The sequence below is a fragment of the Phyllobates terribilis genome, unplaced genomic scaffold (genome assembly GCF_046119375.1).
Source record: "Phyllobates terribilis strain yellow unplaced genomic scaffold, ASM4611937v1 Scaffold_12__6_contigs__length_324123572, whole genome shotgun sequence".
Classification (NCBI taxonomy): domain Eukaryota; kingdom Metazoa; phylum Chordata; class Amphibia; order Anura; family Dendrobatidae; genus Phyllobates; species Phyllobates terribilis.
This window is the reverse complement of record NW_027362772.1, coordinates 252,107,268-252,131,292: the sequence shown is the minus strand read 5'-3', so window position 1 is coordinate 252,131,292 and position 24,025 is coordinate 252,107,268. Positions and strand designations below refer to the sequence as shown.

General features: G+C 44.0%; 1 protein-coding gene across 2 annotated transcripts in view; it reads right to left on the bottom strand.

Annotated features, from left to right (window-relative positions):
- LOC141172526 (uncharacterized) overlaps positions 1-24,025 on the bottom strand; it is a 120,180-nt gene that overhangs the window by 82,252 nt on the left and 13,903 nt on the right. For both annotated transcript variants that reach the window (XM_073656837.1, XM_073656836.1), the window contains exon 2: positions 4,236-4,310. In XM_073656837.1, coding sequence (XP_073512938.1) covers positions 4,236-4,310 — 75 coding nt within the window. The remainder of the gene's footprint in view (positions 1-4,235; positions 4,311-24,025) is intronic.

Genomic DNA, 24,025 nt, shown 5'->3' with positions numbered 1-24,025 from the left:
CCTAAGCACAGTGGCCGGGAAGGAGCGCGCGCTGCCAGCAGAGCGGGAGAGGGACGCCGGGCACGGAGCAGAGCGGTGAGGGGAACAGCGTCCCTGCCTAGCAGAGGGCAGGGACGCCGGCACTACAACCAGTCTAGACAGACCGCACCCGGCAGCCAGAATGGAAGGAAGCGAAAGTCCAGCCTCCGCCTCTGGCCTGCCGCAGCATCAAGTGACCCCCCTCACCCTAGAGGGAGAAGCTGAGAAATTGTCCCTGGAGGACGTGGAGTTCCTCCAGAGCGAGATCCTAGAGCTGGGCCAACAAGTGGAACAAGCCCAGCAAGCAGCGGTCGAAAAGTGGAGCAGCGGGCTGTTGGCAGCACGGCGGAAAGCAGCACCGGATGTCAGCACCGGTACCCCAGCCCCGGCGGAACTCGCGGAGAACCAGGAGGCCGTATGGAGTACAGGAGCAGGTAGGAAAGAATCCCCAGTCCCGGGCGCTGCCAGCGCCGACCTGCTCCTGGGCCTCTTCTCCCAGCACTCCCCGTACGCCGCCATGCCCTCGCTGGAGCAGCTACTCAGCCCGGAACCTCCACCCCCGGGCGCTGAAGCCAGGGGCCTGCTGCTGGATGCCCTCCCGGCGCCCCCACCTCCGGCACCCGAGTGGGTGTGCGGCGCGCCGGTCTTCCGATTGGTCCGCCCAGTTCGAGGACCAACAGCCGCGCATGCTACTCCCAACACCAGCACCCCTGGTTGCCTACTCGGCAGGAGGAGTTTTGCTGGGACAACCAGGGGGGCACCTGATGGGGTTCCCACAGGAGACCCAAGCTGAAGCCCTGCAGAGGAAGGAGTTCTGCAGGCGGGAGCTCCGGCAGCTGGAAAAGGAGCGGCGCACGCGGCAGGCGCGCTGTGAACGCCTGGAGGCCCGGAACAAGGCCGCAAAGGCTCAGGTCCGTCAGGCGGAGTCGGCCCACCCCAAGTGGGACGGAAACTGTAAATAATCACCCGTAAGGGTACAGTGTGAAAGGTTAATAATGTTTTCTTAGAGTACGTATTTACATGGCTTGCAGTGTGTGTTTATAGGATTACCTGTCAGGGTATATAGAGTCCAGGCTGGGGACAGTGAACGGCCAGAAACTTATATTATAAATAGTTCAGCACTTCTTAAAGTGCACCCTATTGGTTTTATATTAAGTAACCATGACCACAGAACAAAAACCCGTTTGGCGTGGCGGAAGCCGTGGTCCAACTCAAGGATCACCCATGCCCTGCAGCCACGCCCAGGGCCTACGTTGAGGGTTTGCGGACGGGTCCTTCATGCTGCTACTTGTTGCACCTGTTTGAAAGTAAATGGACACCCGGTTACAGCATGAACTGTAACCTGTTACAAGAAACGTTATGAAACAGAAAAAGTGCTCTTAAAATGTTTGATACTCTGTAACGTTAAAGTGATGTACCTCCCATAAAGGGAAGAAATGTTAAGTTTTATAATCTTATATGCGAATGCATTCTAAAAATTTGTATGTCATGTCTACCATGTTTTACTCTCTTCCAGCCCGCGGACGTGCTGTGTTTTACCAGGGGGGAATGTGGCGCCCCTAAGGGTTCAGTCGACCACAGAGGTACTGCACCTCACCCAGAGGTGTGGTGTCTCCTTCGCTCAGGTAAGGAGGGAGTGCTGCCCGGAACCCCAACACCTTCCCTTCCGAGCCCTGCCGTGCGCCCAAACAGTGGCCGTGCGCCCAAACAGTGGTTTGCCCCCACATATGGGGTATTGGTGTGCTCAGGAGAAATTGAACAACAAATTTTGGGGTCCATTTTTTCCAGTTACCCTTGCAAAAATAAAAAAATTGGGGTCTAAATTAACATTTTTGTGAAAATAGTTAAATGTTCATTGTTTTCTTCCACATTCCAAAAATTCCTGTGAAGCACCTGAAGGGTTAATAAACTTATTGAATGTGGTTTTGAGCATCTTCAGGGATGCAGTTTTTAGGATGGTGTCACTTTTGGGTATATTCTGTCATAAAGGCCCCTCAAAGTCACTTCAAATGTGATGTGGTCCCTAAAAAAATGGTTTTGTAAATTTTGTTGGAAAATATAAAAATTTAGAAATCGCTGATCAACTTTTAACCCTTATAGCTCCCTATCAAAAAAAAATTTTGGTTCCAAAATTGTGCTGATGTGAAGTAGACATGTGGGAAATGTTATTTATTAACATATCTCTCTGGTTGAAGGGCATAAAAATTTAAATTTTGAAAATTGCGAAATTTTCAAACTTTTCGCCAACTTTCTGTTTTGCTCACAAATAAACGCAAATGATATCGAAGAAATTTTACCACAATCATGAAGTACAATATGTCACGAAAAAACTGTCTCAGAATCAGTGGGATCCGTTGAAGCATTCCAGAGTAATTACCTCATAAAGTGACAGTGGTCAGAATTGTAAAAATTGGCCTGGTCATTAACGTGCAAACCACCCTGGGGGGTAAAGGGATTAATGGCTCTCCATTTTGACTCAAAGAGACCTCCTCCCCTTTCATGAGGTTAGTATTTATGAGACAGCCCCTTTAGGTTTTTGTGAGCAACACATAAGACAGCCCTTTCATTCCCTAATATACTGGTGTGGGGGGGTACAGCTCTTCTCTTTCATTTACAGAACGGTCTGCAAAACTAAAATTTGGTTGATTTCAGCTGTGAAGCCTCTAGAATGGTTAATGCTGCTCGGAAATAGAACACAGGGTGTAACTAAGGATCAGTGAACTCATCTTTGCATTCGGATTCATTCTATATGAAAAAAAGATGTTCAAAATGTAACGTGCAACTAAAATAATGACACTAATGGGTGCGGAAGCAGAATCTATTGATCTCAGAATTCTGCCGATGTTGAATTGTTGCATGCTGGGATCGCCTACTGATCCCTACTGTGCACACACAGCCCTAGCCCAATAGTGAGGATGCAGCTGTTACTTTGTATTACAGCAACATCCAGAACCCTGCGGTGCGGCTACCAAGTCCCCGCTTCGGTATTTCAATGTAAGGAGATCTTGTTTGTTTTGCTCATCTAAGCTACAATCCGCAGATAAGGAATAGAACATGAAGAAAGCAGATGGAAAGGATTTCCACATCAAACATGAAACGTGAAGGGTGAGGCACTTATAAGATAAGTTCATACTTTCTTCTTTTCATCTTATCATAAATAAATATATATATTATCTAGGGGCTGAGGAACAACTCAAGTAAATGACCAACTTTTACTTGTGTCTTCATCAAGTCTTTAAGAAGGAATCTGACATGGAAAAACACTAGTGAATTCTGCCCTTTTGTGATATGGGATCCATGGGCCTTGGGATAAGGCCAGACTGGGCAGCACCGATACAGTCAGGATAAGCCCAAAAACCGCAACTGTGTCAGTGCCGCCCCATCTTATCCTTAAAAATCCCCCCCCCAAAAAATATTTGATTTCAGCTTTGCATGAGACCAACCTCTACCAGTGTGAGGCTATCGGGGACACTGAACTTTATTCCTCCTGAGAGCTACCGGCTTTCAGCCTTAGGGGCGTCCACAGAGCGGATATAGTCGACACTGCTCACAATACTATGAATGGTTGCTGTAAGTATGGCCCCGGAACTTTGACTGACAGCTCGCTGTGCACACATGGTCAGTGGAGCTCTTGTTACAGAATTTTCATCGGGGAACAAAAGCTTTCAGTAGAAGATCACCAAAGGAAAGGATTCGGCACTACCAGAGCACCTCTTAAAAAGACACATAGGACACACACCGCGATAAATGGATATTGTGGTGTTCAACTTCATAAAAGTCAACAATAAGCAATCCTTGGAGAGAATGGTGGCACTCACCATCCATAAAATATTACTTTATTTTCGTGCCATTAAACTGAAGACAGAGGAAGCTGGAAGTGAAGTGGACGACGGGGACCTGTAGAAGTGTCGTTAGACACAAAACAAATGTTGTCCACAGCACATCCAGCTTCCTCTCACTTCTGTTTTATTGACACAAAAATAAAGGAATATTTTATGGATGGTGAGTGCCACTCGTTTACTCTCCAATAATTGATGAACAAGAGCTTTCAAGTTGCACCTCTGCAGTTTTGTAAAAGTTAAAGCTTCGGCTGAAGAGGAGCGGTCTGTGTGATCGTGAACATGGAGTCAAGAATGCAGAGGATATTTTGGATGCCAGAAGATAAAACAAAACCTGCTGTTCTACAGATGGTAAAATCAAGAGGACCGGGTACTGACCTTCTTTTGTCTTCTTGTGCTCACTCTTCTCCTTCTGTAAAGAACGTTCCAGCCTGGAGCGATGCTCGTACACCACTGGGGGTCAAGAAGAAAACAAATTATTGTTACATTGTGAGAGAATTCTACAAGACTGATACAACAGTATGCCAGGTCGATGGCCAAGGGATCATGGAGTCTCCATAGTCAGCCATTTACTATGGAGCCTTGGCAAAATTATCTTTAGTTTTTTTATGCTCTTTCCAGAATTATGGCTTGTTTTACAACATCTTTTGTACTGGCGTTTTCCAAGTGTTTTTTTATTTTCTTACTCCAGTGAAGAGATTTTTTTTAAGCTAAAATACTAGCAAAACATTCAAAAAGACGCTCGGACGTCTTTTGAGCCTTCCCATTGTCTTGTATTTTAAAGCACAGAGCGTATTCAGAGCGAAGGACGCCGGAAGAATGGTCTGATCACTTCTTTTTACTGCTTGTAAACCTGAAGCAGATAAAAAATACTGAATATATGAACTGCAGGTCATTTTTTACATAGAAGTGAATGTGTTCATTTTTAATAGCTTTCAGACTGCTTTTTCTGGCGGATTTTTGTGCGGATCTGCTCATAGCCTGCCTTAAAAGAATGTCATATGAACATACCCTTATGGGGACAGTCATCTTTTGCTCTGAACTGTACACAAAAAAAGCTAAGCTGTACTCTAAGACAGAAAATAACTAATTTCACTTCCATGGGAGACAGTAGTGAGCATGCTCTATGACATATGCAGAAGTTACTGCGCAGGGATGGAGGAGGAGATGACCTCTCTCCATCACATACAGTGTTTTACTGAAAATAATACCTACTCCAAAAATAAGCCCTTGCATGATTTTACAGGATTCTTGGAGTGTGCTTGAAATACAGTATAAGCCCTACTCCAAAAATAAGCCTTAATTACAGTGAGGGCTCGCGTTGGGGGTAGGAGGCGCAAACTGGGCAATAGCCCAGGGCCCCCCACTCTCTTAGGGGCCCCCAGCATTTCTAATCTGAGTTTAAGACTGCTTAAGGACCTTTGGTGACATCACGGTCATGTGACCATGATTTCACCAAATGTCCTTTAACTGCGGGAGTCTAGAAGATTTGAAGAGGAGACAGGCTTAAATGTACCGTATGTGCAGTGTGTATATACACGTGCATGTGCACTGTGCGTATATACATGTGTATGTACAGTGTATAAATATACCATACATGTATATGTGCGTGCGTAATATGCACTGTGTATGTATACACTACCGTTCAAAAGTTTGGGGTCATTTAGAAATTTCATTATTTTTGAAAGAAAAGCACATTTTTTTTCAATGAAGCTACCATTAAATGAATCAGAAATACACGCTATACATTGTTAATGTGGTGAATGACTATTCTAGCTGCAAACATCTTGTTTTTATTGCAATATCTACATAGGTGTATAGAGGCCCATTTCCAACAACCCCCACTCCAGTGTTTTAATGGTACATTGTGTTGCTAACTGTGTAAGAAGGCTAATGGATGTTTAGAAAACCCTAGAAAACCCTTGCACAAGTATGTTAGCCCAGCTAAAAATGGTTTGGCTGATTTGAGAAGCGATAAATTGACCTTCCTTTGAGCTAGTTGAGAATCTGGAGCATTACATTTGTTTGTTCTATGAAACTCTCAAAATGGCCAGAAAAAGAGAACTTTCATGTGAAACTCGACAGTCTATTCTTGTTCTTAGAAATGAAGGCTATTCCATGCGAGAAATTGCCAAGAAACTGAAGATTTCCTACAACGGTGTGTACTACTCCCTTCAGAGGAGAGCACAAACAGGCTCTAACCAGAGTAGAAAGAAGAGTGGGAGGCCCCGTTGCACAACTGAGCAACAAGACAAGTACATTAGAGTCTCTAGTTTGAGAAATCGAAGCCTCACAGCTCCTCAACTGGAAGCTTCATTAAATAGTACACGCAAAACGCCAGTGTCAAAGTCTACAGTGAAGAGGCGACTCCAGGATGCTGGCCTTCAGGGCAAAGTGGCAAAGAAAAAGCCATATCTGAGACTGGCTAATAAAAGAAAAAGATTAATATGGGCAAAAGAACACAGACATTGGACAGAGGAAGATTAGAAAAAAGTTTTATGGACAGATGAATCAAAGTTTGAGGTGTTTGGATCACACAGAAGAACATTTGTGAAAAGCAGAAAAACTGAAAAGATGCTAGAAGAGTGCCTGACGCCACCTGTCAAGCATGGTGGAGGTAATGTGATGGTCTGGGGTTGCTTTGGTGCTGGTAAAGTGGGAGATTTGTACAAGGTAAATGGGATTTTGAATAAGGAAGGCTATCACTCCATTTTGCAACACCATGCCATACCCTGTGGACAGCGCTTGATTGGAGCCAATTTCATCCTACAACAGGACAATGACCCAAAGCACACCTCCAAATTCTGCATGAACTATTTAGGGAAGAAGCAGGCAGCTGGTATTTTATCTGTAATGGAGTGGCCAGCGCAATCACCAGATCTCAACCCCATTGAGCTGTTGTGGGAGCAGCTTGACCGTATGGACCCCAAAATTTTGAACGTTATTGTATATATATCTATAATATAACTGGGGATGCGTGTCTCTGTCTGAAGCCTTTATAGACTGCGCAAGCGCGACACGCCTGCGCAGTCTGGCTCCAGACAGAAGCACACATGGAGCCGTTACAGGTAAGAGGAGTGTATGGCGCCGGAGATCACAGTATGCATAGACACTGAACACATTACACGATCTCCGGCGCCATACTTACATACTTACGTGACCGGGAGGAGCGTTGCTGCGGCGCCTCTCTTCGTCGGAGACCGGGGCAGGAGTGAAGGCGTCGGAATCGGCGCATGCGCATAGCGCTATCCGGCGCCATTTTACTGAAGACACATTTGCAGTGTGTCTTCAGCAAAATGGCGCCGGACAGCGCGGTATGGGCATGCGCGTACTCCGGCGCCGCACTCCTCCCCCGGCACAACAGGACACAGCAACACTGGAGCACAGGGAAGAAAGGTGAGTATAAGTGTTTATTTTTTAGTATGTGTGCAGCGTGAAAGGGATGAGGGGGCCACACATACCAGGATTGGGGGATGAGGGGTACCAAGCATACCAGGATTGGGGGGATGAGGGGTACCATGCATAGCAGGATGGGAGGTGAGAGGACCATGCATATCAGGATTGGGGAGTGAGAGGACCGTGCATACCAGGATGAGGAATGGGGTGCCATGCATAACAGGATGAGGAATGGGGTGCCATGCATACCAGGATGAGGGGTACCACACATACCAGGATTGGGGGTGAGGGGGACCATGCATACCAGGATGAGGGGTACCACACACACCAGGATTGGGGGGTGAGTAGACCACACATACCAGGATTGGGGGGTGAGGGGACCACGCATAACAGGATTGGGGGGTGAGGGGTGCCATGCATACCAGGATTGGGGATGAGGGGTGCCATGCATACCAGGATTGGGGATGAGGGGTGCCATGCATACCAGGATAGAGATGTGGGGGGGGCCATGCATACCAGGATTCGGATGAGGGGCCATGCATACCAGGATTCAGGATGGGGTGCCATGCATACCAGGATTGGGGGTGAGGGGTGCCATGCATTCCAGGATTGGGGGTGAAGGGTGCCATGCATTCCAGTATTGGAGATGAAGGGTGCCATGCATTCCAGGATTGGGGGTGAAGGGTGCCATGCATACCAGGATTGGGGGTGAAGGGTGCCATGCATTCCAGGATTGGGGGTGAAGGGTGCCATACATACCAGGATAGGGATAAGGGGTGCCATGCATACCAGGATAGGGATGAGGGGTGCCATGCATACCAGGATAGGATGGTGAGGACAGGATGGGGGCAGCACAAATACCAGGAGGGGGGCAGCACATACCAGCATGGGAGACCATATACCAATAAAAATGCTCGCCACCCGGGCGTAGAACGGGTTCAATAGCTAGTATTTATATATACAGTACAGACCAAAAGTTTGGACACACCTTCTCATTTAAAGATTTTTCAGTATTTTCATGACTATGAAAATAGTACATTCACACTGAAGGCATCAAAACTATGAATTGACACATGTGGAATTATATACTTAACAAAAAAGTGTGAAACAATTGAAAATATGTCTTATATTCTAGGTTCTTCAAAGTAGCCACCTTTTGCTTTGATGACTGCTTTGCACACTCTTGGCATTCTCTTGATGAGCTTCAAGAGGTAGTTACCGGAAATGGTTTTCACTTCACAGGTGTGCCCTGTCAGGTTTAATAAGTGGGATTTCTTGCGTTATAAATGGGGTTGGGACCATCAGTTGTGTTGTACAGAAGTCAAGTGGCTACACAGCTGATAGTCCTACTGAATAGACTGTTAGAATTTGTATTATGGCAAGAAAAAAGCAGCTAAGTAAAGAAAAACGAGTGGCCATCATTACTTTAAGTAATGAAGGCCAGTCAGTCTGAAAAATTGGGGAAACTTTGAATGTGTCCCCATGTGCAGTTGCAAAAACCATCAAGCGCTACAAAGAGACTGGCTCACATGAGGACCGCCCCAGGAAAGGAAGACCAAGAGTCACCTCTGATTCTGATATCCGAGTCACCAGCCTCAGAAATCGCAGGTTAACAGCAGCTCAGATTAGAGACCAGGTCAATGCCACACAGAGTTCTAGCAGCAGACACATCTCTTCAACAACTGTTAAGAGGATACTTTGTGCAGCAGGCCTTCATGGTAAAATAGCTGCTAGGAAACCACTGCTAAGGACAGGCAACAAGCAGAAGAGACTTGTTTGGGCTAAAGAAGACTAGGAATGGACATTAGACCAGTGGAAATCTGTGCTTTGGTCTGATGAGTGCAAATTTGAGATCTTTGGTTCCAACCACTGTGTCTTTGTGCGACGCAGAAAAGGTGAACGGATGGACTCTACATGCCTGGTTCCCACCGTGAAGCATGGAGGAGGAGGTGTGATGGTGTGGGGGTGCTTTGCTGGTGACACTGTTCGGGATTTTTTCAAAATTGAAGGTATACTGAACCAGCATGGCTACCACAGCATCTTCCAGCGGCATGCTATTCCATCCGGTTTGCGTTTAGTTGGACCATCATTTATTTTTCAACAGGACAATGACCCCAAACACACCTCCAGGCTGTATGAGGGCTATTTGACCAAGCAGGAGAGTGATGGGGTGCTACGCCAGATGACCTGGCCTCCACAGTCACCAGACCTGAACCCAATCGAGATGGTTTGGGGTGAGCTGGACTACAGAGTGAAGGCAAAAGGGCCAACAAGTGCTAAGCATCTCTGGGAACTCCTTCAAGATTGTTGGAAGTCCATTTCTGGTGACTACCTCTTGAAGCTCATCAAGAGAATGCCAAGAGTGTGCAAAGCATTCATCAAAGCAAAAGGTGGTTACTTTGAAGAACCTAGAATATAAGACATATTTTCAGTTGTTTCAAACTTTTTTGTTAAGTATATAAGTCCACATGTGTTAATTCATAGTTTTGATGCCTTCAGTGTGAATGTACAATTTTCATAGCCATGAAAATACAGAAAAATCTTTAAATGAGAATGTGTGTCCAAACTTTTGGTCTGTACTGTATATATATATATATATATATATATATATATATATATATATATATATATATAATATATGAGTACAGACCAAAGTTTGGACACACCTTCTCATTTAAAAAATTTTCTGTATTTTCATGACTTTGAAAATTGTACATTCACACTGAAGGCATCAATACTATGAATTAACACATGTGGAATTATATACTTAACAAAAAAGTGTGAAACAACTAAAAATATGTCTTATATTCTAGGTTCTTCAAAGTAGCCACCTTTTGCTTTGATGACTGTTTTGCACACTCTTGGCATTCTCTTGATGAGCTTCAAGAGGTAGTCACCGGAAATGGTTTTCACTTCACAGGTGTGCCCTGTCAGGTTTAATAAGTGGGATTTCTTGCCTTATAAATGGGGTTGGGACCATCAGTTGTGTTGTGCAGAAGTCTGGTGGATACAAAGCTGATAGTCCTACTGAATAGACTGTTAGAATTTGTATTATGGCAAGAAAAAAGCAGCTAAGTAAAGAAAAATGAGTGGCCATCATTACTTTAAGAAATGAAGGTCAGTCAGTGTGAAAAATTGGGAAAACTTTGAAAGTGTCCCCAAGTGCAGTTGCAAAAACCATCAAGCGCTACAAAGAAACTGGCTCACATGAGGACCTCCCCAGGAAAGGAAAACCAAGAGTCACCTGTGCTTCTGAGGATAAGTTAATCCGAGTCACCAGCCTCAGAAATCGCAGGTTAACAGCAGCTCAGATTAGAGACCAGGTCAATGCCACACAGAGTTCTAGCAGCAGACACATCTCTACAACAACTGTTAAGAGGAAACTTTGTGCAGCAAGCCTTCATGGTAAAATAGCTGCTAGGAAACCACTGCTAAGGACAGGCAACAAGCAGAAGAGACTTGTTTGGGCTAAAGAACACAAGGAATGGACATTAGACCAGTGGAAATCTGTGCTTTGGTCTGATGAGACCAAATTTGAGACCTTTGGTTCCAACCACCGTGTCTTTGTGCGACACAGAAAAGGTGAACGGACGGACTCTACATGCCTGGTTCCCACCGTGAAGCATGGAGGAGGAGGTGTGATGGTGTGGGGGTGCTTTGCTGGTGACACTGTTGGGGATTTATTCAAAATTTGAAGGCATACTGAACCAGCATGGCTACCACAGCATCTTGCAGCGGCATGCTATTCCATCCTGTTTGCGTTTAGTTGGACCATCATTTATTTTTCAACAGGACAATGACCCCAAACACACCTCCAGGCTGTGTAAGGGCTATTTGACCAAGAAGGAGAGTGATGGGGTGCTACGCCAGATGACCTGGCCTCCACAGTCACCAGACCTGAACCCAATCGAGATGGTTTGGGGTGAGCTGGACCGCAGAGTGAAGGCAAAAGGGCCAACAAGTGCTAAGCATCTCTGGGAACTCCAGATTGTTGGAAGACCATTTCCGGTGACTACCTCTTGAAGTTCATCAAGAGAATGCCAAGAGTGTGCAAAGCAGTCATCAAAGCAACAGGTGGCTACTTTGAAGAACCTAGAATATAAGACATATTTTCAGTTGTTTCACACTTTTTTGTTAAGTATATAATTCCACATGTGTTAATTCATAGTTTTGATGCCTTCAGTGTGAATGTACAATTTTAATAGTCATGAAAATACAGAAAAATCTTTAAATGAGAAGGTGTGTCCAAACTTTTGGTCTGTACTGTATGTATATATATATATATATATATATATATATATATATATACACAGTACATACATACATACATACACACACACACACACACACACACACATATGTGCAGTGTGTGTGTGTGTGTGATTTCATGATTATATTTGAATAAATGTTGCTTTTAAATTCAAAAATAATTGTGGATTGTTGTTCAAGGAAAAAAAAAAAAGACATCCCCTGAGAAAAAAACTCGAACCTATCTTTCAGAGCAAGAAATAATATAAAGGCCCTGTCTTATTTTCAGTGAAACACTGTATTGGATCCTATGATATTCCATTCTACAGCTGGAGAAGGTATGTTTAATATGACGTGTGCTGACCCAAGCTGAATAGTCTGCTGCTGATGGTTTCCCTTTACACGGGCTCTAGGCAGATCTTCCAATTCTCAGAAAGCAATATGTAATATGGCCATTAATTATGTATGAGGACCGATTAAAGCAAACAGCGGTGCTTTATGTGTAAAGTTACAAAAACATCACAGAAAGCTCTGAAAAAGTTAAATCGTGACGCGATTAGTCACAGATCATATGATAGTTATTTTATCCAGCCATGTCTCGTGCAAACGGGTAAATGCACTGTGCAAATCACGACCATATGACTATAATTCCAGGAATGATAAATTACCGTCTTTCAAAATAACAGGGAGCCGAGAGCTAAAAGCCTGAGCTGTAAGAACAATGCACCACAGAGCGATACTAGTCATATCCTGTGGTTTTATCAGTGGATGTCGGACTTTTATATATTTTTTTTACCGCCAGATGCTGGGACGGGATTTCAGGATTAGGCCAAAAATATCTCATATTGGCCTATAAAAAAACGATCTATTCATACAAGCAAGTTAAATGACCAAGGCAAAAAGTGAAATACTCTTTTCAGACCTCCAATAGAACTGAACGGAGAAAGCGCCGAGCATCCACCTCAACACCGACAATGGAACGAAATGTGGCTCCATTCCCACAATAAGTGGACGTCCCAAAGCCAGGACTAGCATCAATCAGACTTTTAAGGAATATCCTCTAAATGTGTATTAAAATGTCCAAAAAGAGAATGCCCCTTTAAACAGGTAGTCTTATCATAGACACAGCCTCACTGACCACGGGTCAAGTTTCCAACACAAAGTAGCCACCAAATTTGAGCTTCAGGTGTACATAATTTCAGGAGTATATCAGGAAGGGGGAATCAAAAACAATTGTGCAAAAATTAGAAACTTTTTAAAAAGTCCCAATTGATGAATCAGCTAAAAACATGACAGGAGTTTTAAAGAAAAAGCAAAATAAATTTTAAGACGGTCACGGGGTTCCCTATTTTTAATGAAGTCAAAAGTTTTGAAACTGTCACAAATTTTGGTTTTCACAAAGTTTGCAGCTTCAATATTTTTAGATCTTATTGTCACAAGTTTCTATGGTTCGTGGTAAAAATTGTGAATGAGTCCACTACTTGGGATGAAAAGCCCTCACACGTGAATGGTCTCAGGATGCCTTACTGTTGGCATAAGGACAGGACTTATGGTCCGGACAGTCACTCTTCCACATGTCCCGAACAGTCTGATGGGGGCTTCATCAGAGAAAATAACTTTGCCAATAGTACAGGGACAAGTTATTTTCTCTGATGAAGCCCCTTCAGACTGCTTCTGGAAGAATGATTGTCCAGAGAAGTAAAGGCGAGTCCTATGTCTGCCAACAGTAAAGCCTCCTGAGACCACTCATGTGTGGGGGCTTCTCATCCATGAAGGGGGCTCACTCACAGTTTCGCCTAAGAACATGGCCATGAATAAAGAATGGCATCTAAACATCCTCGAAGAGCAACTTCTCCCAACGATTCGGGAGTAATTTGGTGATGGAAAATACTTTTTCTAGCACAACGGAGACCATGTCACAAGACAAAAGTGATAACTTAGTGGCTCAGTGAATAAAACATTGACATTTTGGGTCCATGGTCAGGAAACTCCCCAGATCTCAATCCCATTGAGAACCCATTGTTGATCCTGAAAAAGCGGGAAGACAAATAAAAACACAGAAATTGTGATAAATTCCAAGCACTGGTGAGACAAGAATGGGCAGTCATCAGTCAGGATTTGGCCCAGAAGCTGATATTCATCTACCAGGGTGCAGGGTAGAAGTCTTAAAAAATAAGGGACAACACTTAAAATGTTGAGTCTTTACATAAACTTCATGTATTTGTCAAAAAAAGAGTAAAAACTTCTGAAATGCTGATAACTGTAATATAGTAATCGTAGCAACATCCAACCAAAAGATCTAAAAACACTGAAGCAGCAAACTATGTGAAAACCAAAATCTGTGTCAGTCTCAAAACTTTTGACCACGACTGTACTTTTACTATTTTAAAAGCATGTGTCAATCTCATAGAAAGATAATTAAATTCTTTTATTTTTGGAGTCTGGGAGGAAAGCTATGGAAATAAGGGAGGAACATACAAACTCCACGCAGATGTTGCTTTTGGCCTGATTCAGCTATGGTGCTAACCACTAAGCCTTAAAGGGGTTATCCAGATTTGACACAAAAGGCTACAATCATTCTATGTGACTGCAGATTTCTGAATCGTGACAACGTGCATTTCACGCACTGTCAATTTTACCGGTGCAAGTGAGCGATCATGTGACCACTTGTAGGCAATTTACATATTTGCGATCACATGCCAACTAGACGTGCTCGGCCTCTCTTAACAGAAGTGCATTGAGAGAAGCTGGAGAAGTCTAGTAGGCACAAGACCACAGGTATGCTCACTCGCACCGGCAATACCGTGGAATCCTGACATCATGTGCATCGCACAAAGTCACAATTCAGATGATGGCAGACTTTTGTATCAAGCCTGTACAACCCCTTTAAAGATAGTATAGGTTATCTAGGAAATACATTTATCTATTTAGAAAACACTTATCTTACATTGGTTAAAGTGTAACCGTTGCTTAAATATTTATATCATAAATGAATAGTTCACATGAAAATAAGAAACATTGCAATATATCTTATCACAGACATCTGCTTCTTTCTCCTCCTGGACTGATCTTTGACTCTCAATTCATGGGTAAAATCTGTATTCAGTGCAAACAGATTTTCCCATTACTGACATAGGGGATGACAGTTGGTGCTCATAAAGTTCTATAGAGAAGGGAGGAGCTAGAGGCAGACACAGACATTCTAGGGAGGAGATAGAGGCAGACACAGACATTCTAGGGAGGAGCTAGAGGCAGACAGACATTCTGGGGAGGAGCTAGAGACAGACATTCTAGGGAGGAGCTAGAGGCAGGCACAGACATTCTAGGAGGAGCTAGAGGCAGACACAGCCATTCTAGGGAGGAGCTAGAGGCAGACACAGACATTCTAGGGAGGAGCTAGAGGCAGATACAGACATTCTAGGGAGGAGCTAGAGGCAGACACAGACATTCTAGGGAGGAACTAGAGGCAGACAGACATTCTGGGGAGGAGCTAGAGACAGCCATTCTAGGGAGGAGCTAGAGGCAGGCACAGACATTCTAGGAGGAGCTAGAGGCAGACACAGCCATTCTAGGGAGGAGCTAGAGGCAGACACAGACATTCTAGGGAGGAGCTAGAGGCAGACACAGACATTCTAGGAGGGAGCTAGAGGCAGGCACAGACATTCTAGGAGGGAGCTAGAGGCAGACACAGACATTCTAGGAGGGAGGTAGAGGCAAACACAGACATTCTAGGAGGGAGCTAGAGGCAGACACGGACATTCTAGGAGGGAGCTAGAGGCAGGCACAGACATTCTAGGAGGGAGCTAGAGGCAGACACAGACATTCTAGGGAGGAACTAGAGGCAGACACAGACATTCTGGGGAGGAGCTAGAGGCAGGCACAGACATTCTAGGAGGGAGCTAGAGGCAGGCACAGACATTCTAGGAGGGAGCTAGAGGCAGACACAGACATTCTAGGAGGGAGGTAGAGGCAAACACAGACATTCTAGGAGGGAGCTAGAGGCAGACACGGACATTCTAGGGAGGAGATAGAGGCAGACACAGACATTCTAGGGAGGAGATAGAGGCAGACACAGACATTCTAGGAGGGAGCTAGAGGCAGACATTCTAGGAGGAAGCTAGAGGCAGACACAGGCAGACATTCTAGGAGGGAGCTAGAGGCAGACACAGCCATTCTGGGGAGGAGCTAGAGACAGACACAGACATTCTAGGGAGGAGCTAGAGGCAGACACAGACATTCTATGGAGGAGCTAGAGGCAGACACAGACATTCTAGTGAGGAGCTAGAGGCAGACACAGCCATTCTGGGGAGGAGCTAGAGACAGACACAGACATTCTGCTGAAAATTCTCTTGAAACAACAGTTACAGTTCTCCATAGAACTTTATAAGCACCAAATGTCATCTCCTATCTCAGTAATGGGAAAGTCTGTATTTAGTGAAGCCAAATTTTACCTGTGAATTGAGAATTCTGAGAATGATCAGTCCAGGAGGAGAAAGAAGCAGATTTTTCTGATAAGATATATTACAAAGTTTCTTATTTGTGTACTATTAATAAAAATTAAAATGGCGTTAATTCATGAAGTCATTATGGACTTGTGTTACAGATTTTTTTAAATGTTCACTTAAAAGGGATTAGATGGACAGGAATCTAGTAACATTAAACATTAAGCCCTACGATGATGGCGCACTGCACTGTAAATATCAACCACCTATCACTTGTTTGGATCAACATGTTAGGCTATGGGTTGAACTAGATGAACTTAGTCTTCCTTCAACCTTAAAAACTATGTTACTATGTTACCAACCCAAAGCCACAACTTCTCTTCTCATAACTGAAACGACACCAGAATAGAAAAGCTCGTTTTGGGTAGAGATGGTGTGTTTGATTAGCAAAGAGCAAGTTTTATTACCCTTAGGCCACGTTCACACGTTCAGTATTTGGTCAGTATTTTACTTCAGTATTTGTAAGCCAAAACCAGGAGTGGGTGATAAATGCAGAAGTGGAGACGTGCTTCTATTATACTTTTCCTCAGATTGTTCCTCTCCGATGTAAAATACTGACCAAATACTCGACGTGTGAACGTGGCCCTATAAAAGGATGGCAGACTATTTATTCACAGAATATTAATTGTGGAGAACCGGCAGTTTCACACTACCAACTTTCACGATCCGATGTCCGGACTTACCGCGGGTCTTCTGACCCGAACTCAACAGTCTGAAGGACAAACCCTTGAGACTGTTGAGATGGGATCAGGAGACTCAAGGCTGGTCCGCACTCGGACCATGAAAGTAGGAAATGTAAAGCTTGCATGAAAAAGGTTTCATGCACATTAAATGGCGATCTCTCCTGACTCTTCCATACACATGAACGGTCAGAATGGCCGAGTGCTCATGTGTTTTTAATGGGGAGAGTGAAGAAAGTCACTTCAACGGGTAAATCTAACAGGAACAGAAGCGTCAGGCGTTTGAATACAGACTTACCAATTCTTCTCCTCCTTGACATCATCTGTCAGGGAGGTTGTCTTAAGGGGAGATTTAGGACTGTGTTCACATAGAGCAGTGGTGGGGAACATCACGCCCGAGGGCCATTTATGACCCGCTATGACCTTTTCTCTGACCCCTGGGGACCACAGTGCTTGGGCCGGCAGCTGTGTTTTGATGGTCACCAGCCTTTTATTTTCTTCTTGCTCTGTGAGCACATGCATACAGCATTCACAATTAAAAATTACATCCTGACACCAGTGCCAGTGTCAAGCCGTACATTGTGGGAGCAGTTAGCGCACAATTTGGCCCCCGAAGGATGGTTTAAATATCCAAATGGCCATTAGCAGAAAAAAGGTTTCCCACCCCTACCAGAGCATAGAGTCTGAGTTAGGTCTTTTTCAGGTATTTTCTTTTACTTAAAATACTCAAATTGCCACTGATCCACTGATTCTGGAACAGTTTTTCTTTTTTTTCTGTGCCCCTCTGTTCCAAAGTTATGCCCCCTGGTAATAAAAATGCAAAGTTTCCCTTTAACTAACTGGGCGTGTACTCAAGAAAGTCTCTGTGTGTGGACGTTTTCTTTCCCCCCCTCTGACACTGGCCAATCAAAACATGGCCACACCCACTGAGAAGTTCTGTGGTACACACCCAGTTAGTTAAAGGGAAACTTTGCATCTTTATTACCAGGGGGAATAACTTTGGAACGGTGGGGCACAGAAGAAAAAGAAAAACCGTTCCAGAATCAGTGGATCAGCGGCAATTGGAGGAGGCACTCCGTTTGAATAATATAAAAAAAATAGTGGAAAGTCCTATAACTTCCTGCTAGGAGAGGAGCAGAAGAGCCATTTTCTTTATCTACTGGACAAAGAGTTGAATGAAGACCCTGCACTCAGTAATCTGGTAAAATATAAATAAATTACACTTTTCTTGGGGCTTTACTATCCATAAGCGGATAAACAGAATAAAAACATAATAGTCTGGAAAGACGATGGAACCACAAGTGTCAGAACACCCATACTTCGGAGGAACACACCACGAGCCTCATTACACGAAAATTTGATAATTAAACCGTCAACTCAGGTCTATAAACATGGAAACATTTTTTGCTTCCAAATTTTAATGTTGTAATTAATAAAACAGTCATATCTTCGCCTCTGGAGGAAAATGGTTACATTGCAGAACCAGACTTGTCGCATGTGTCCATAAAATATAGGAAATAATTTACATGGCTCATTAATAGAGAACCGACCATGATCTGCCTCAAGACCCAAGTAAATGATGGGTGTCTGGTAACCCTTCCATTGCTGGCCGACATTTGGAGACCTGGGCTGGAATCTAAAGTAATAAAACAGGAGCATGTCGTCTCCTCATTGCACTGAATCCAGAGTTCCCCCTGGTATAGACACATTGGGGCAAAACATAACAAAACAAAAAAAAAACAATCACAATGCAGCTTTCATTCTAGTAGAGCAGTTTAGGAAATGAAAGCTGCACTGTGATTTGTTTTTATGTGCAACAAAGACAGGTTTACTAAATGAGGCTGAATGTCAACTCTGCCACTGTAACTAGTAGGCACCTTTCAAAGCTGTATCCATTGTCATCTGAAAATAATAAAATACTATTTGAGATTCTGAAAGACCAAAACAGATAAATTAAGATGGAAATTTTTAATTTTAATGGAAGCACTACTGTAAAAATGTTCGCACTTAAAGGGGTTTGTTCACTGACTTTTTTAATTTAAACTGAGTACTTCCTCTAATTTTTGCTGTTCCACTGATTGTGGAACAGTTTTTCTTATTCTTCCATGCCCATCCTTTCCAAAGTTATGGCCCTGGTAATAAAGAAGCTATTCCCCACCTTCAATTAACTGGACGTGCACCATAGAACTTCTCTGCGGGAGTTTGCTTTTTCTCTTCTGACTCTGGCCAATCAAAACAAAGCCGCACCCACAGAGAAGTTCTGTGGCTTCTTTATTACCAAGGGGTATAACTTTGGAATGAAGAGGCACAGAAGAAAAAGAAAAACTGTTCCAGAATCAGTGGGAAAAAATGATCATACTATTCTCACCTTATTTGGTAGAGGAGAAATCTCAAGCACCAGGTCCTAAGTAGGACTGATATATTTGCACTCCCTATAGATACAAGGCGCCACCGATTCCCATACTGAACAGTTTACAAGTATTTCACATAAACTATATTGGGATAACAGTGACTGGACTCGGATCAGAGCTGCTCCCATAGAGTCAGTGCGGTTTGTCCATATTAATCAATGAAGGTAAGAGATTGGCTCCATCGTTCCTTGCATGGTTTCTACTTGAAAGAGAACCATCAAATAAGGGAGGCCATACCCACCAGATAAAATTAGGATTTCTTGTTTCTCTTGAAAACACAACCTCCTTTAAGAAGGTGTGAAATAGGCAAATACAGCGACCGCTTTAGTTTCGGAGCCCCTTTTACAAATGATGGTGTTTTGAGAAAAAAAAATTGTGATAATGGGAGTCCCTTCATTTCCAGAATAACAAAGTGCCTGTATAAAACTGAGCATGTCAGGACATAGATTGTTATAGAACGGGGCAGCATGGTGGCTCAGTGGTTAGCACTGTACTATGTATAGAGCAGCACGGTGGCTCAGTGGTTAGCACTGTACTATGTATAAGGCAGCACGGTGGCTCAGTGGTTAGCACTGTACTATGTATAAGGCAGCACGGTGGCTCAGTGGTTAGCACTGTACTATGTATAAGGCAGCACAGTGGCTCAGTGGTTAGCACTGTACTATATATAGGGCAGCACAGTGGCTCAGTGGTTAGCACTGTACTATGTATAAGGCAGCACAGTGGCTCAGTGGTTAGCACTGTACTATATATAGGGCAGCACAGTGGCTCAGTGGTTAGCACTGCAGCCTTGCAGCGCTGGGGTTCTGGGTCCAAATCCCACCAAGGACGACATCTGCAAGGACTTTATGTGTTCTCCCTGTGTTTGCGTGGGTTTCCTCCGGGTTCTCTGGTTTCCTCCCAAATTCCAAAGACATACTGATAAGGAATCTAGATTGTAAGCCCCAGTGCAGACACTGTGGAATTAATATAAGCGAGTAAATAAAATATAAATAAATGATTACGGTAATGCTCTCTCCAAGGCCTTCTGGGGTCCCAATGCAAAGTCCCATCCGTGTCCTCTGCACCAATGGTGTCCACTAGACCTTTCCAATTTATAATAGATCAGTTACCATACAGCTGTGAGCAGAGCCTTTGCTTAAAGGGGTTGTCCACTACTTTAGATTACCCCCCCAATGTATCTCCCCGGGGCCCCTAAGGATTTTTGTAATTACCTTACGTTGCAGATACTGCCTGTGAGCGGCGCCATCACTGGTCGCTCACAGGCATCACGTGACCCCCGGCTGCAGCCGGCTCTGACATCCGCTGATGTCACGACAAGTGCTGGCAGCAGCCGGGGTCTTTTTCTTCCTGGTTCCACGGAGGATGCCAGCACGTGCTCTGCCTCTCCTCATGGGTGTGACGCAGGGGGGCGTAACCCCGCCCACAACCCAGCAGCCACCATGAGTCATGCCTCACTTGTCATGACGTCAGCGCGGGGTCACGCGATGCCTGTGAGCGCCCACCGATAGCGCCGCTCACAGGCATTATCTGCAACGTAAGGTTATTACAAAAAGTCTTGGGGGGGGGGGGGTAATCTAAAGTAGTGGACAACTTCTTTAAATGTCAATCTAAAAAACATTTTTTTTTAGCACATGGGGTAGGCTGGTGGGAATAGTTTATGCACAAACTTGCCTACAATATTGTGGGTACAAAACATGGATTATACATAAAATAATGCACCTCTGCTCCTTTCCAAACAAAGACCAAGTCTTCTTATAAGCAGGGAGTAGCCGGCCCGTCTTGTACTATTAATAATTTGCTGATCATATTCAGGATGCAACAAGCTTCCTCTGGGTTATCTGGCAGCTCCAAAAATATATTTGGATTTATTTCACCCCCAGGCAGGAGTGGATCCGTACTGGTTAGGGCAGGCTCAGGATTTCTCCCTTGTGAAATACATGACAATATATTATCATAGCGATCCTAATATAAAGACATTCATCCATAACAGAGATCACGACAAGCTTCCATGCGGAGCAAGCAGCATTCAGCCGAGGCAGCAAGTGAAGCACGTGAACACGCAGGTACTGGTATAGTAATCACCTACAACGTAATGTGCAGCCTGCCCTCCAATATGTCATGGTGGAGGAAACAAGCACAGGACACACTGGACTTGACCCAATCCAATATTTCCCCTGGGGGATAAGCGACTCCAGAAATGTTGGACAGTTTTGTATAAAGGTAATTAGAAAACATGATGGCGATGTTCCAGAAAAAAAGCAACACTCCTAGGCTTCATTCACACATACATGTGACACATCCTAGTGAGGTCCGTTTTTTTTCTCGGACAGCACACAGACCCATAAGAGGTTAATTTATCAAATCACACATCAGTTTGAAAGACAGATTCATGTGATTCTGATCTGTGAGCATGTCCTATCCTCAGCCATTAAAGGGGTTATCCAGGACTATTTTATTTTTTTACTATGGGCCCAAGATCTAACAGGCTATTAGTAAGCTACCTGCCTGTTGTGCCCGATGCCGATCAGCCTGTTGTGCCCGATGCTCGAACAGTTTGGTCACAGACCACTCCTGCCAGCGATTCAGTGGTTTCTCTTCTGCTCTGCTGACAGGGCAGGACTGGTGACGTCATGCTGATTGAAAGCCGGCTACCCGCTGCCTAACTGAAGGGAGCCGGCTGTCAATCAGCATGATGTTGGCAGTCATGCCCGTACCTCAGAGCAGCCCAGAAAAGGAAGAGCTGCTTTGTTGTTCAGCCGCTGAATCGCCAACAGGTTGGTGCCTGCTCAGAGCTGGTGCCGGGTAGGACAGGCAGGTCAGTGCCTTTGTTAGTAAAAAAAATAAAGAAATAAAATAGTCCTAAACTGCATGTACAGGGATAAAGTGGACGTAGCTCCTATTAAAAACATTATAGCCCAGTTAATTTTAGTGGTACAGTGCCTGAGAAGTGTACTTTTAATTCAAATGCAAATGAGTGGCTTTGGCGTACCCTTGGTGTGGTGTACCCCCTTACCTTGCATTTCGGGAACTTCCCCCCATTTCTGATGGTCTGCGCTCGTTTGCCAATAGTGAGTGCTGCCTGAACTCAGCCGATGTGTTTGCGCGAGCACACACAGCGTCAGTGCGAGTGCGCACACGGTATGGGTGGTAACATTCTCCACCTTTTTTATATAAAGTGGCTGCTAAAAAATGAACAGATCAGTTTTTTTAACCACTTCATATCTTTGGAAACTAGAAGCAATTAGCAGAGGCTCAAAAGACTGAACATATGTTCAGCAGGTCCAGATGTTTTGTCAGGAGCAGATGTATCATTGGTGGAAGTGGTATGTATCCCCTCTCGGATCCAAGAGGTAAGGAGGCCACTACCATCTCCAAAACAGGTGGAATTGTGCATTATGATGGACTTACTGGACTACAACAGGCCCATATACTGTTCTTGCACAGGGGCTCGGTTCTGTCTGTGTCCACCAGTGCATTGCGGTCCATATATGGACCATGAACAAAGCCCATTTGAACATGGACTAATGAATAAGCCGTACAGGTGAGGGAACTGCCATCAAACAATTTTCCAATGCATCAGTTCCGGTGCACCAAAGGACACAGGAGAGACAATAAATCCAAACTAGCAAAACTTCATCCAGCAGATAAAAATACTTCTAGTAAAACAATAGGGGCCAGAGCTTCCCGGTGTAAATTTCAAAGTCTAGCTCATAGCACAGTCTGCCCGCACGGATTGGATCCGATAAGATTTCATTCCAGCTGTCTTTTACAAGTGTAACAGAGAATTCCGCTGCACCGCCGCCACCTGACAAATCATTGACATGTAGGAACTACCAAACATTGCCAGGATGTCTACTATTCCAGGTCCGTCCATGCACCGTGGGAAGGAACACAAGTTACTATGGGACAGAGCTGTTCTTACAGTAGTTTTAATATCAGGCAGAGACTCTACCAAGTACTGACAGTGCCTGGTGAACAATGAACAGAATCAATCACCTGACTGGCAAGGAAGTCAAGAGTTTGACCCCCATAATCCTAAATTGATGACCTACCCAAAGAATTTGCTATCAGTGTTGCAGTCCTAAAAACACCCTTTTATGACCAACTGATCCCAACTGCTGAAGAGTGGAGTTTAATGAATAGGGTGGAGTATAACGAATAGGGTGGAGTTTAACAAATAGAGTGGAGTTTAACGAACAGGGTGGAGTTTAACATATGTCTCACTGCTGACAGGGCAAAGGGGGGAGGCTCCTGCTGCAGCCAGTTATGTTAAAGGTAGAGACATGACAGTGAGAAAAAAAAAATGAGGAAAATGGTAAATCTCCTAGACAAAACGAGAATATTTCTTAGGCTGAAGAGCAATAGGACACAAAATAGTAACAATAAAAAACATCAAATATTTGGGGCATTTTTTTAGGTCTAGTGTTTTTTGTTTTTTTTTAAACAGAAGACCTGTAACCAGGTCAAAAGTGACCAGTTTTTTGCTTCCTTGGTAAAGACCATAAAAATTAGCACAACATTTAAAAAAGGCTTATAACTCTGGAACCATATGGCAGATTTTAAAAATGCAAAATACTCATAAAATAAAAACTGGACACTTTTGAGCTGATGAAAAGAATTTGACAATGTTTTTTTCCAAGAAATGGCGCCATCCTTGTCCAGAGGCAATGTCTGGTAGTTCAGCTGTAAATTTGGTATATATTGATTTCATGTATTAGCTGAGCGAATGCATGTTTGAGCTTGTACTTATAACTTCGGCAGCACAAACCATCATCTCAATTTTAAAGATGTTGGCAATTTTCAGAGTAAATAAGTAGATCCCAAATTGGAATACGTATCGCCCCCTGCATAAGAGTGTTGGTTTAGTGAGATAAGGCAAGTGCAAAAGAAAGAGACAAACAAATCGAGCAATGAAGTGAAACAAGTAT